The sequence below is a fragment of the Chrysochloris asiatica genome, unplaced genomic scaffold (genome assembly GCF_000296735.1).
Source record: "Chrysochloris asiatica unplaced genomic scaffold, ChrAsi1.0 scaffold00315, whole genome shotgun sequence".
NCBI classification, from domain to species: Eukaryota; Metazoa; Chordata; class Mammalia; order Afrosoricida; family Chrysochloridae; genus Chrysochloris; species Chrysochloris asiatica.
In genome coordinates, this window is record NW_006408833.1 from 878,497 (window position 1) to 892,493 (window position 13,997).

General features: G+C 39.1%; 1 protein-coding gene across 1 annotated transcript in view; it reads right to left on the bottom strand.

Moving 5' to 3' along the window:
- HUWE1 (HECT, UBA and WWE domain containing 1, E3 ubiquitin protein ligase) overlaps positions 1 to 13,997 on the bottom strand; it is a 198,439-nt gene that overhangs the window by 45,625 nt on the left and 138,817 nt on the right. The window contains exons 42-46 of the mRNA XM_006875251.1: positions 13,602 to 13,797; positions 12,532 to 12,699; positions 11,453 to 11,598; positions 10,955 to 11,021; positions 8,673 to 8,887 (exon numbers count right to left, since the gene is read on the bottom strand). Of these exons, the coding sequence (XP_006875313.1) occupies positions 8,673 to 8,887; positions 10,955 to 11,021; positions 11,453 to 11,598; positions 12,532 to 12,699; positions 13,602 to 13,797 (792 nt within the window). The remainder of the gene's footprint in view (positions 1 to 8,672; positions 8,888 to 10,954; positions 11,022 to 11,452; positions 11,599 to 12,531; positions 12,700 to 13,601; positions 13,798 to 13,997) is intronic.

The following is a 13,997-nucleotide window of genomic DNA, read 5'->3' on the forward strand; positions in this document are numbered from 1 at the left end:
AAATCTTAGAATAGAGGTGAATATATTAGGGGCTTCAATAAATTCAAGGGAAAATGGAATTAAAAGATAAGATAATGGAATGTTTCCATGAACTTTTTAAAGCCTCCTCATACTAAGCGCCACTGAATTGCATATTTTGAAATGGTTAATTTCATGCTATGTGAATAGTACCGCAACCAAAAAATGCAGAGAAAAATTCTAGAGTCTGAGTAATTGAAGATGGTGACCTTAAGACAACTATTAAAAATACAAATTACACAGTATTGAATAAAAGTTAAAATTATTTTCTGAATAACAGTATAAACAATGTGATAATGACACTATTTAGAAAAACCAGAAAAAAGCATTGCAATTTGGGAAAGGAATGTGACTGAGTAGAAATGATATGGCTTTGAAGTCAGAGACCTGGTTCTAATTTTAGATCTGTTATTCTGCAGTGGATGAATTACTTACCTATCTCAACCATGTTTCTTCACTGTTCAAGAGAGAATAATAACAACAACTTTGCTGTGCTAAGGTATATTATCAATAGTATTTGTAAGATACTCACTGATATACCCACTACCAGTAATCATTTGATACATACTCTAAGCAGATACTTGATAACTTTGCAATTAAATGTCGTTTTTCACATTACACAAGTAATATATTAGATTACATTTATATGAAGTGTGAAACTAATTTGTGGCAATAGAACTTAAGATAACTGTTAACTTACTGGGAGAGGTGAGATGCAAAAAGGCAAGAAATACCAAGGGCGTAGTTTCTACTGAGTTGGCTTTATCTAATTGAAATAACCACTTAAGATTTGTTTACCTTTTGCATTTATACTTTGATGAAAGTAAAAATAGCCTTAAAAAATAGTATTCCCTGACATTTTCTTAAAACCAAACACTAGTCTAGCTTAACTAGGAAAGAAAATCTATCTTAAACATTGATTAAACTGTTTCCCCAACCCCCCAAGATCTACCTATATGGGATCAAAAGGACAACAACTAGAAAGATTAGATGCATCAACACTTACTAACCATAAGATTACTATGTGACTCATGAAACAACACCCCCTATGTGAAAAGAAACCTATGTGGAACACCCTTTTTACATACATGGGAAACATATAGTTTCTCAAAATGCCCTTACTTGAAAATCTAACTTGAAGATAATTTCATAGTAGCACATGTATAACTCCCTTCTTTTCTACAGCTGGATGGGTGAAAATTTAGGAGTTTCCTATATTTTAAAAATTCTTAATACTGCTAACAAATCCAGTTTCTTTACACATGAGTACATATATCTGAAAGCTAAACATCTATATTCCTATATATTTAGCTTATTCAACTGTCTTCTTGACACCATTACTTAGATGCTATACAACACCTCTCAAATTCTATTTTCTCCTCAAAATTTTTCCTCTTCTATGTTCTTGTTAGGTTCCTAACTGGTCTAACTCCATTCTTATCTCTGGTAATCACCACAATGCACAAATGAAAACAAATGTAAAAAATTTATACTTTGCAAGATAAGTAAATGGTGCCACATCATGGGGAAAAAAGGTCTAGCTCTTTGTGTCTTAAGAGGCTCTCATCATTGGATTAGCACATAGCATGCATAGGTTCCTAGCCAAGTGTGTGAACTCATATGACAAAAGTATCTGTGATGGTTAATACTATGTGTCAACCTGGCTAGGCAATGATTCTCAGTGATTTGTCAGACACTATGTAATCAGCTTCCATTTTGTGATCCGAAGTGAGCATCATATTCGTTCAAAGGGGAGTTTCCTCGGGGGTGTATATAAATGTTATGGAAGGCAAGTGAAAGGAACCTTTCTTCTTCAGCGTAGCCTGACTTCTAGTTTTGGGGCATAAGCCTGCAGATACCTCTATCCTGTTGCATGACCTGCAGATTTTGGGTCTGTTAGTGTGTGTAACCACGTAAGCCAGCAGAAGCCTTCAGCCTGCTGTCTGATTTGGGACATGCTAGGACCTATGCAAGTCCTGGTATGGCATAGTAGAAAAAGCACTGGATAGCTAACCAACTGGACAGCACATCAACAATAATATACAACTGTGTCATCCACCTTCCTTAAGTAAATCACACTTTATATATGTTTAATATATACGCTTAACTGGTTTTATTATTCCTCTAGCGAACCCAGACTAAGACATTTGGTTTTAAGACTGGTTCTAGAGGAACAAATCTTAAGGATTAATTTTCTGAATTAATTCTCAAGTATGGCTATATTTAAAGGCACTAATGTGGAGTCCTGGTGTGGCACTGTGGGTTAATGAGCCAGACTGCAAAGCCTGTTTAAACTGCAACGTTGGCAGTTCAAGCTCACCAGCTGCTCCTTGGAAACCATATACAGGGTCGCTATGTTAAGACTCGACGGCACTTAACAACAACAATGTTGCACTGCAGAACCAACACTAGACTGTGAACCATAAAACTGGCAGCTCAAACCCACCAGCTGTTCCTTGGAAACCCTACACCGGGTTTGATTTGATGGCATGCAACAACAATGACTATTTCCAGCAGTAAAGAGGACACTGCTAATCCATGACGTGATGTGACAATAATAAAAAAAAAAAAAAACTAGATCAAATCCACTGCCATGGAGTCAATTCTGACTCATAGTGATCATGAGTAGGATTTCCATGACTTTAAAAATCTATGGGAACCCCCTCCACACACAGAGTAGACAGAGATGGGCAACTTGGACATTGGATACCCAAATGGGGGGGGGGGGGGGGACTACAAAGGCAAGAAGTAACTGGCTTACAAGCTTTCAAAAGGGAACATAGAGCTAGGGGGCATGGAGGAAGGCAAAATCTCCAGTGAGTACTATCCAATCTGTCTAGGCGGAAGCTGATGAAATGAAATGCAGAAGGGTCACTTGTGATACAATAGTGAATGACTGTTATCAGGACTGATTGTGAGGGTTGGAAATGTAAAGGTTTTGCAGCAAGGAAGGGAGTGATTAACTCTCCAGTCTAGGAGCAGAGGTCTCTAGGAACATCAACGGAGAGGAGCCAAGAGCGGGACCCCAGAGAAGCAGCAAGGCCCGAGATGGAGGCAGAGACAATGACGTGGAGTAAAGACGCGGCTGGGGACTTTGGATCCAGAGAGAGAGAGGGACTATGTGCTGAAGAATTGGGGAGGGGGGCCTGGGTTTATAGGGTATACCCTTTGGTCAGTTGATGAGGCATGGAGGGGATTGGAACGATGTACGGTGGAATGAATGTAAAACTAAAGTTCTCCCATGTAAAATATATAATTCACAATAAACATGGAAAAAAAAAAATCTATGGGAACAGAAACCCTCATCTTTTTTCTGTGGAGTGTCTGGTAGGTTTGAATTGCTGAGTTTGCAGTTAACAGTCCAGTGCTTATCTTACAATTGATGTGGCACTAGAGATATGCAAAATATCACCACAACTGAATCAAACATTTGTGAAAGAAAAAGGTGTTCGTGTATTTGAAACCTTTCAAAGTCTGTCAAATTGATAAGTACAGTAAAATCTTTAAAAAATGGTATAAGGTGGTATAAAGAAGAAAAGCTCAAATACAGCTGGGCTCCAAATAGTTTGTGGAAAAATACCATTATCTTTTAATTTAATTTTTCTACAAATTATTTGAAGCTCCCTCATATTTTCCATACAGAGTAAATAAAACAGTAGTAAAACAAAGCAGTCCTGTTGACTTCAGGATCTCACTGGATTCACTGTATAATGAAGCTGGCTGCCTAACCCTATTTTTTTGCTTATACTGAAAAAGCCTATTTCTTGTAATAACAGAGCAAATATTGCAGGAAACTAAAATTACAATCTTATTCTAAGGGTGAATGAATTATAACTCAAGTAGAATTCCCAACCTTGAAAGGTGCCTGAAGTTTAAGTGCGCAATGACTGGCAAGACATGAAATCCTGGAAATTGGGATGGGGGATATCTAGGCAGATATATATGAAACTAGGTGCAATGAGTCCACAAATTCTGTTGAATCACTTACGGTAGTAGAACAAACCTCTATCTTAGAGATAAAATCCAACTTTGTCTGCTAAATACCTTTGCCAGTAAAATCAGCCCTCCCATCCCCATCTGAAGAAAATAACCCATATGCTTCAGGGGATAACTTGCCTTATGTGTTGCCTGAGACAGATGCCTTACAAGGAATAAATACCTGACAGTCTCTAGGACCCAAATCTCACCATCCATTTTTGCTTCGAGACCTATAACTAGACTCAAGTCCTAGCACACCTCAAGATGTAAGAAGGTACACTACATTTCAAAAGAATTGCATTTTTCTAATGTATACAAGCACACACCTGGGGACTATGTGTAGGAATGGCTATTAAGGGTATGGGATAATGGTGCAAAGAACATAAAGTTGGATTAGTCTGAGCGTATTATATGGGCCCACTAGGAGAATCTTCATTTAGTGCTTTAGCTTGAGGGGTTAGAAAAGGATCTAATAGTCTATTTGGTTGGCTGGTTGACTGAAGCATGGACTAACAGGTGGCCTATAATACTAAATGAAGTTGAGAGGCCAAAGCTGGAAGGTTAAATTTATCAAGTGATTACACAGAGGACACATATTTCACATAACTACAAGAAATAAATTTGTGAAGAGAGCTCCAGCATCCTTTTAAGATTGCTGTAATTGCACTTCTACACAGGTAAAATTTTACAGCAGAAATTGTCCTCTTCGAATTTGGGAACCTAACTACAATGGGAATGATTTGATCTCAGAGTAGCAGGGGCCAAGTGGTGTCACTTAATATCCAAAGACAAGGTGGGTGATGGACGAGTGTCAAATCAGTAATCAGAACCATCTGACTCCCATGGATTTACAGCACTGACTAAGTCATGCTGTTCCTTGGAATGAAATATGAGGGTAAGTAAAAAAGTATTGCCACAAAATCATAGAAACGTTCATTAAATTGCAAAAATGTGAAGCAACCGCTTCTTTACCTATCCTCCATCTAGGTGTATACACTTCTGAGGCATTATTTCTCTCTCTTTAAGCCCGACCTGAAGAATTCTGTGATTTACACCATGTCAAAATGGTAGTTTGGGCATTTTCAAAGGACATGTTTAAACGTTTTATTTGAAATAAATTCATTTGTGAACTGGAACCCTACTAGCTTGACTTAACTCTTATATATAAGAATCTGTAAAAGCAGAAGAATTCTAGGTCAAGTGAACTGTAATGGCCAAAATGTTAAGTCACAGTCTCTAAATTAATCCCCAGATTTGAGCAAATCTATAGACCCACAACCCAATAGATGAAGGGGTATGTCAGGCCCTCTTGAGAAAGAAGAATGCCAAAAATTTATAATGCTAATCTTTCTCCCAGCCTTCCCCAAAGGGATCTATTGCCTTTTATGCGTGGCTGATCATTAGGGAAAAGGAAATCATCAGACTTTTCAGGACTGTAGGACACTGGTTCTGAACTAACAATTTCAGGAAACCCATAACACTGAGACCCACCAGCAGTTAGAGTGGGGCATATGGAGGTCAGGTTATTAATGGAGGCTTACCACAGGCCTGTCTCACAGTAGATCCAATGGGGCCCTGTATACATCTTATAGCGATTTCCCCAGTTCCAGAGTAATTGGAATATACTCAATAGAGACCCCACATTAGATCCTTGACATGTGGAGTAAGGACTATTCTGGTAAGAAAGGGCAAGCGGGAGCCATTGGAACTACACTATCAAGAAAATAGTAAACCAATGCAATACTACATTCCTAGAGGAATTGTAGGCATTAGTGACATCATCAAGGACTTAAAGAATGCAGGGGTGGTGAGTGTCACTACAACCCTATGCAGTCTGCTTACTTGGCAGTGGATTATTGTAACCTTAACCAGGTGGTGATTCCAATCACAGATGCTGTTCTTCATGCTTGAGCTTAAAATTAACAAAACTCCTTATATCTTGTACGAAGTTTTAAGCTGGATTATGCCTTTTCTCTTTTTCACTGCTAGTTTTGAGTGAGGCCCAGAAGAAAAAGCTCTGCAACAGGTTTAGGCTGCTGTGTAATCTCTGCACTTGGGCCACATGCCCCGGCTAGATTCAACAATGCCTGCAGTATCAGTGGCAGATAAAGATGCTGTCTATAGTTTATGGCAGGCCACTACTAGTGAATCATAGGGCACATCCTTAGGGTTTGGAGCAAAGCCCTGCCAACATCTGCAGACAACTACTCTCCCTTTGATATACAGCTTTTGGCTTATTGCAGAGACTGAACAGCTAACAATGGGTCACCAAGTCACCATGCAGCTTGAGCTGCCCATCATAACTGTGTATTATCTTGCCCATAATGTCAGAAAGTTAGACATGCACAGCAGCACTCTATCATGTAAAGAAATTCATATATGAGGTTGGGCCTGAGCAAGCCTTTGAAGGCACAAGTAAGTTACATAAGGAAGTGACCCAAATGCCCATGATCTCTACACTCCTGTTCCATTAGATTCTCTCTTCTAACCTGCACCTCTGGTCTCATGATCCTTATGATTAGGTGGGCAATTACCATTACGTTTTAACAGTCCAGTTTCCCCTTAGTAATCGGGATAGATCTTGAGAGCTAATAATGGTTAACTCCCACCTTTGACTGTTCATTAAACATTTACATGAGGCACAAATAACTTCACTTCTTTGGACCATTCAGAGAGATCTATCCACAAACCTCTTCCATATACTTTCTCACCACCAATTTTCCAATCATATTCCTTCCAAATCCCTGAGCATTCAGTAAAAACACTGGCTACCACCCACAAATTAGTATGTAATCTTGCATCTGCCATTTCTCCTTCTAAGCAAAGTAAAGACTGTTATTACTTAGTGGAAGCAAAGAAGAGTGCATTTGAAATACAGGAGATCCTTCAGGGTATCTCAGTAATACTGAGCTCTGTGATTAAAGTCAACAGAACAACCCAATTCAGATAGGACAATTTATGGCCCACACCCTTTAAAAACGAAGGTTTGGATTACCTCACCAGGCAACCTCCACTAGCTGAGAATCTTGCTGAGGGCAAAGCGAATATGGAATGAGTATTGGAAGGCTATGACCACATGACCAGTTTGTGTGTGTCTAATAAATATCTAATTTCTTTATTTTCTATTCTCCCTTATCCCACTGCTGTAGTAACCCTCATTGTGAATAGGGTTTCCGAGGAACCTTGTGTTTATCCTACAGTGCCACACCAGGAGTCCATTACATATAAAATATAAAAGAGGCTACTGCATTTTCAGTTGTACGCATGTTAGTGGCATCTTGCATGGTCCAAGTAAGACTTTAAATGCCTAATTGACAAAGAGTGGACTGTGACAGTCATGATGTTCAGTGATTTGGCAGACACTATGGAATCACCATAGAATCCTAGTGTGGCGTTATGGGTTAATGCGCTGGAATGCAAAGTCCATTTGAACTGCAAGATTGGTAGTTTAAGCTCATAAACTGCTCCTTGGAAACCCTATAGAAGGTCACTATGGGTCGGAACCAACTCGAAGGCACTAATAAGAACAACATGGGATTATCAGCCCTGATGAACTCATCTTACTTATGAAAGAAAGGTGTGGTGGTTTTGGTTTTCTTCCATAAAGATTTGCAACCTTAAAAACCTTGTGGGGCAGATCTAAGAAGTACTACAGGGTCACTATGAGTCGGAATCTATTCGACAAGCAAGAGGTTTTGCAATCTGAAGCCAACAGGCCTGCCTCTAATAAATAAATGGATGCTCTGGAAAAGTTCGTATGCTCACTCTTGACCCTATACTCTTCTTATTACCTGACCCCAGGTTTTTGGGACACAAGTCTGCGAATGTCTTTCCTCCTTACCTACAGATTTGGATTCACCAACCCCTACACATAGCACTGAACCAGCAGAGGTCTTCAGCCTGCCAAATGACTTGCAGAATTTGGGTTTGTCAGTCTTTGCAACAACTTGAATCACCAGAATCCTTTGGTCTGCTGCCTTACTCATGGATTTGGACTTTCCAGCCCATATACAAATAACATGAGTCATTTCCCTAAAATAAAAATCTTATTTATATATATATGCTCTTCTAAGAACCCATACTAAGCAGATATTAAATATTAAGCAAATTTCACCTTGTCTAGATGGGTCTGGTGAAAACAGATGGGAATAAGATTCTTATGAATCAATAGTGAGTAACTGTTGCCATGACTGTCACAACTGTAGAGGTAAAGGTTTTTTTTTTAAACAAAAAGGGGGAAGTAGATAATCTTACAGTCCAGGAACAGCGGACCCTAGGACCATCAAGAGAGAAGAACATGAGCAAAATGTGGGACCCATCCACATATGCAGAGACACCAGAGATGGAGGCAGAGATGAGGACATGGAGACACAGAGCAGCTGAGGACTCTGGGCTCATGAAAAGAGAAAGATTGAGTGCTGGCGGCCAGGAGGCAGGCTTACAGAACGTGCCCTATGGTTGTTTAAATGATTATAAATTTCTGAGTGTTTTTGTGTACCTCCCCAAAACAAACAAACAACAAAACAGACGGAATGGAAACATATACTGTTGAATGATGATGCACGGAGATTATAATCATTGAAATGAAACAATGAGTGTAAAAACCCATGTAAACTATCACTCAATTCACGTTGAAAACTTACAAAAAAAAATTAAGCAAAAATTGTAAATATTACCTCTTTGATAAGCTCAGACTGGCCGACAGTGTAGCTGTAGTTTGCAATCAGTGTAGCAATACCAACATAGGATCTCACCAACTCTGCCAGAAGACGAAGGATAGTTGAGGTGGGCATTAAAGGTTTGCTGCCCTTGCCTTTTTGCTTGCTTTCCTCGGAGGCCCGGTCCCCTTCTTTATCTTTCTTTCCATCTCGAGACTCCTCTGGAGTTGAAACTATTGAGAAAGAATCAAACACAGGTTCAATCCCATACCGGAATACTGGCGAAATCAAGTCTTAGGTTAGGAGAATACGACTTCTTCACCTTAGGCCAACAATACAAACTGTACCCCACACCACAGTAACAGGGCATTGCTAAGTGTTCACATATCTCCCACCATTTTCCTTCTCTAATATATGCTTCAGAAACACTGTATTAATAGTAGTTCCCCAAATATTCTGTTTATTCTCTCTCATCTAACTTCTATACTTCTACTTACCTAGTTCAGTTCAAATGCCAACCACCTCTAATGATTTCCTTTTATACCATACAGGTGTACCCAGATATTATTATGTGCCTACAATACTTTACTCAAGCATCCCAGGAGGGTGTAAAGCGTTAAACACTCAACTACTAAAAGAAAGGCTGGCAGTCTGAACTTAGAAACCCTCTAAAATGACTTTACCACTATTTTATTAGTTATTTTATTTCTATTCAGTAACTAGTCTGATATTAAACACAATGTCTCTTAACTTAGGTCTCACAGATATTTCCTAGCCAAGAAAAAGCAACTCTGGAAAGGTTTTCATTAAAATTATTTCCACTTAACAGTTTTCTAATTCATGGTGAGTAGTCAACATAAGGGACTTTTGGTGTGGCTCTGTAGGATCAGTGGACTGCCCGTGTGGACTGAGCTCCACAAGGTTGACAGTTCAAATCCACAAGCTGCTTCTTGGAAACACTATACAGGGTTGCTATGAGTCGGAACCAATTTGACAACATGTAACAACAACATGCAAGTGTGGAGATGCTAAAGCAAATGTAAGAAATGAGGAAGTAAAAGAACTGAACAAAAAAATTCAAAAGGGTAGCTTGAAAACACAAATTATTATAACAAAATGTGAAAAGACCTGGAGTTAGAAAACCAAAAGGGAGGAACAAACACGCTCACAGCATTTAAGTTAAAGGAACTGGGAAAAAAAATATTGAAGGATTCTATGAACAAAATATTGGAAGATGCACAAAGCATCAAAAGGAGATGGAAAGAACACAGTCACTGTACCAAAAATAAATGGTTGATGTTCAACCATTTTAAGAGAAAGCATATAATCAAGAGGCAAAGGTACTGAAGAAAGAAATCCAAGGTACACTGAAGGCACTGGCAAACAACAAAGCCCCAGAATCCTCATTTCTTACATTTGCTCCAGTCCCTGGAGAAGGACATCATGCTTGGTAAAGTGAAGGTTTAGTGAAAAAGAGGAAGACCCCAATGAGATGGATTGACATTTCGAGTGGCAGCTACAATGGGTTCAAGCATAACAATTGTGAAGATGTTACGGGACTGAGCAGTACATTGTTCTGTTGTGAATAATGTTGTTATAAGTTGGAAGTGATTCAACGGCACCTAACAACAGTCACAATGTGCTCTGCTGACATTACAAGAACGTAGGAAGTAAGCATGCAAAGCTTAGAGCTAGAATAGTGTCATTGGCACCATAAGCTCTATTGAGTCAGCACTGTTATTGTTGTTAAATGCTGTCGAGTCAGTTCCAACTCGTAGCAACCCTGTATAGGGTTTTTCCAGTAGCAGCTGGTGAGCTTGAACCATCGACCTTGCAGTATAGTGCATTTTAATCCACAGCGTCACACCATGACTCCATAATTACCACTGTTGTTAAGGTCCATTGAGTTGGTTTCGACTCATAGTAACCTAACCTTTTATAAAGTTTCCGAGGAGTGGCTGGTGAGCTTGAACCACTAACCTTGAAGTTCAAACGACTTTGCAGTCTAGTGCATTAACCCACAGCGCCACACCAAGACTCCACAGAACCCACCAAAAGAAAGAGATTGTTATTTAAGAGGAAAGGATGTTACAATAGCAGCCAATACTGGATTGTCATAGTTTAATTAACTACAGCATATAAGGACCTGTGTTCAACCCTGAGAAAGGTCATTCAGATAAGCAAATTTGCTAAATTATACCTGTATCCCCCTACCCTTTTCCCAGGACATCCACCTTTTCTTCAGGTTGTTTTTCCACAAAATAGGAACAAGAGAGGGAGAAAAGAAAATCATTTGTTACCTTCTCCTTGGGAGGTTCCAGATGTGGAAGTCTCAGTGGAGGCACCATCTGTAGCAAAGACCTGACTCTATAGAAGAAGAAGAAAAAAACTTAGCTACAATCATTTCACGGAATGTTGCTCCTACATAGGAAGACAAGATTCCAGGGTACTGACTAGGAGTGCTACAGAGTCTCCTTGGCTGACCTTTTAACCACCTCACTCATACCATAATATATGGGCAACTTGCATTATAAACAACAGATTTAAGGAAAAGGTTGAGGTAGATGAGAATTAAAAATGAATTAAGAAAACATTTCCAACTGAAGGAGACAAAATAAAAAAATCCCAGGCACCCCAACCAATTTTATCTTAATTTTTAGGCAACAGATAATTTATAGATACCTCCAAATTTATACCTCTGCAGTTACCCTGGCATAATCCTGAATAATGAGAACATAAATGAGGAGGCTGATATCAGAAAAGTAAAGGGTGTTCTTCCTTTGTTCACACTGACTTACATTAATGGAAAACCCGGACTGTGTATCAAAGTCACTGCCCTGACGAGTAAGTGACCGGTACTGCTGGTACACATCATCACCCATATCCTGCAGGAGCTGGCCAACCTCCTGGGTCATACCACCAGGCTTAGAATCAGATTTATCTGCTAGCAAAACAAACACAAAACAAAATTCTTCTTTAACTGTGCATTCTCAACACTTGGTCAAATTTACTCCAAATTATTGGAACTGTTTACATAGTGACATTGTTAGGGTTTCACTTCAGAATGAGGAATCATGTAGCAGAATTAAGATATATACCCACTGCCATCGAGTCGACTCCGACTCATAGCAACTCTATAAAGGTTCTCAGAGACTGTGAATCTTTCCGGAGTAGATAGCCCAGATCCTTCTTCTCCTGTGCAACCACTGGTGGGTTTGAAATGACAACCTTGTAGTTAGCAGTCCAGTGCTTATCCTACAATGCAAATGCATCCAGGCATCTAACAACATCATACAAGCATGTCCTAGACAAAATTCAGGAGGATCCAAATGGAATGGAACCTTGAGTTACAATCAATCTAATTTTCACACTTTTCCTCTACTAGTAAGTAGTACAGGTGGATTGGTATAATGATCTCAATAGGCCAGGAAGTCCAGCCACATCTTTGGACTCTTTGAACAATAAGGATGTTTTGTATTTGATGGTGAAAACATTAGAAAATTCCTGGTATTATTCTTGATTTATTTCAACTTGATCACACACTGCTATTTATTATTAGTTCTTTAAAAAAATTTTTTTCATACCTTTCCTTCTGTATTCAACCGAATTCTGGCAATCTCTTTATCCATATCAATCAAGACTCATTAAAAAAAATCACTCAAAGAAGCTTTCCTACCCTTCCCAGGTCAAGTGCCTTGCTCCAGGACTCATTACTAAGCTGACATATATCTTTAGAAAAGTATACATGTCTTATTCATCTTGATTCTCAGAGCCTGGGTACACAGTATGGGCTCATTAAGCAAAGCTTAGTTCAAATGACCGAAGTGACTGGTCTTTCAGTGCCTAGTCTCTTGAGGTGGGCTAGCCAGTCACATACCTTCCTCTGGAGCATGGTAAGCAGCCAAAGCATTCAGCATATCGTAAATCACTTCTTTGATAGTATCAGGAATGACAGGCAGAGGTGAGGGCTTCAAAGGGGTTGTCTTCACCAATTGTACAGCATTAGGGCCTTTAATTCTAAGATTTTCAAATTCATCATCTGAAGCTAAGACAAAGTCAAGGAGAGAAAAACCAGTTAATAATGAACCAGTACCTAAACTTGGTAATTGACAAGCAAAGATTTAGGATGGGGCTTCTATAATATACAAAAGCTTAGGATAGGGACATTTACAACAAATGTTCAAGGAGTATTAGAAAATCTGATTGTTACATTCCCTAAATCCTGTAAGATATAATACAGCAATACCAAGCAATAGAAAGAGTACAGATCTTGGAATTGAAGAGACCTGCCCTACTACTGGATCAAGACTTCAATAAACCTCAACTTCTCTCATTTTTAAAACTGTTTTGAGGATTAAGACATCATAGGAGAAATGTCTAGCATAGGAGACCAGTCTTGTATCTGGGGCTCAAAAAATGAGACACCCCCTTTACATAACCATAATTACCATTTTAACACCCAAGAAAGTTAACAGTGATACAACTGTACTATCCAACACATAGTCCATATCAAAAAGTCTCCAATTATCCCCCATCTCCTATACAGCCTTTTGCCTACAGATCCAAAATAAAATCAAGCCAATTAATTAAATTCATGGCTATATATCTCTAAAAGCCTCCTTTAGAAAAAAATTGTTGTAAAAAAATTTTAACACAGCATTGGTCAAGTTAATTTTTTTTGAAGTGTACAATTTAGTGATATCAATGACATTTGTCATTGATGCAATGCCTCAAAACAATGACTCCCCTTTTCCCACCTCAAGCCCCTGGAAACCACGAATAAACTTTGTTCACTATACATTTACGTATTCTTCTTTTATCTCCTTTTATCTAAAAGACTTAAAAAGATAATGGGACTTTCCCACCAACTTTTTGAAGCACCCTTGTATGAGTTGTATAAGGCCATAGATTGAAGTACCTAAAAGGCAAGGATTAAGTGGAACTCACCAGTTCCTGAACCCCGAGGGGCTGGAAGAGCAATGCGAATACAGCAGTTGGCCACTTCTGTGAAAATGTCTGGGTTTCGACATGCCGCTGGTCCCAGGACACGAAGAATGTAGTTGATCTCCCGAGAACCAAGACTGCCAGATACAACACCAGAGGTAGTGCTACCAGCTCCACTTGTAGCTGCTGAGCGAACAACCTAGGAAAGAGGGAGAAACACTACAATTAAAGATTTCTTTCTTAAAACACAATTGCAATCAAGGAAAAGTTACCAAGGACTAAAATGGTAAGTAACCAAGTTCTGCCTCAAGTCAGTAGATGAGTATTTTGGATTTCTGTGAGAAAGATAAACCTGGTCTTTCAAATCCCATCCCTTTTATGGGCTAACAGAAACATTAG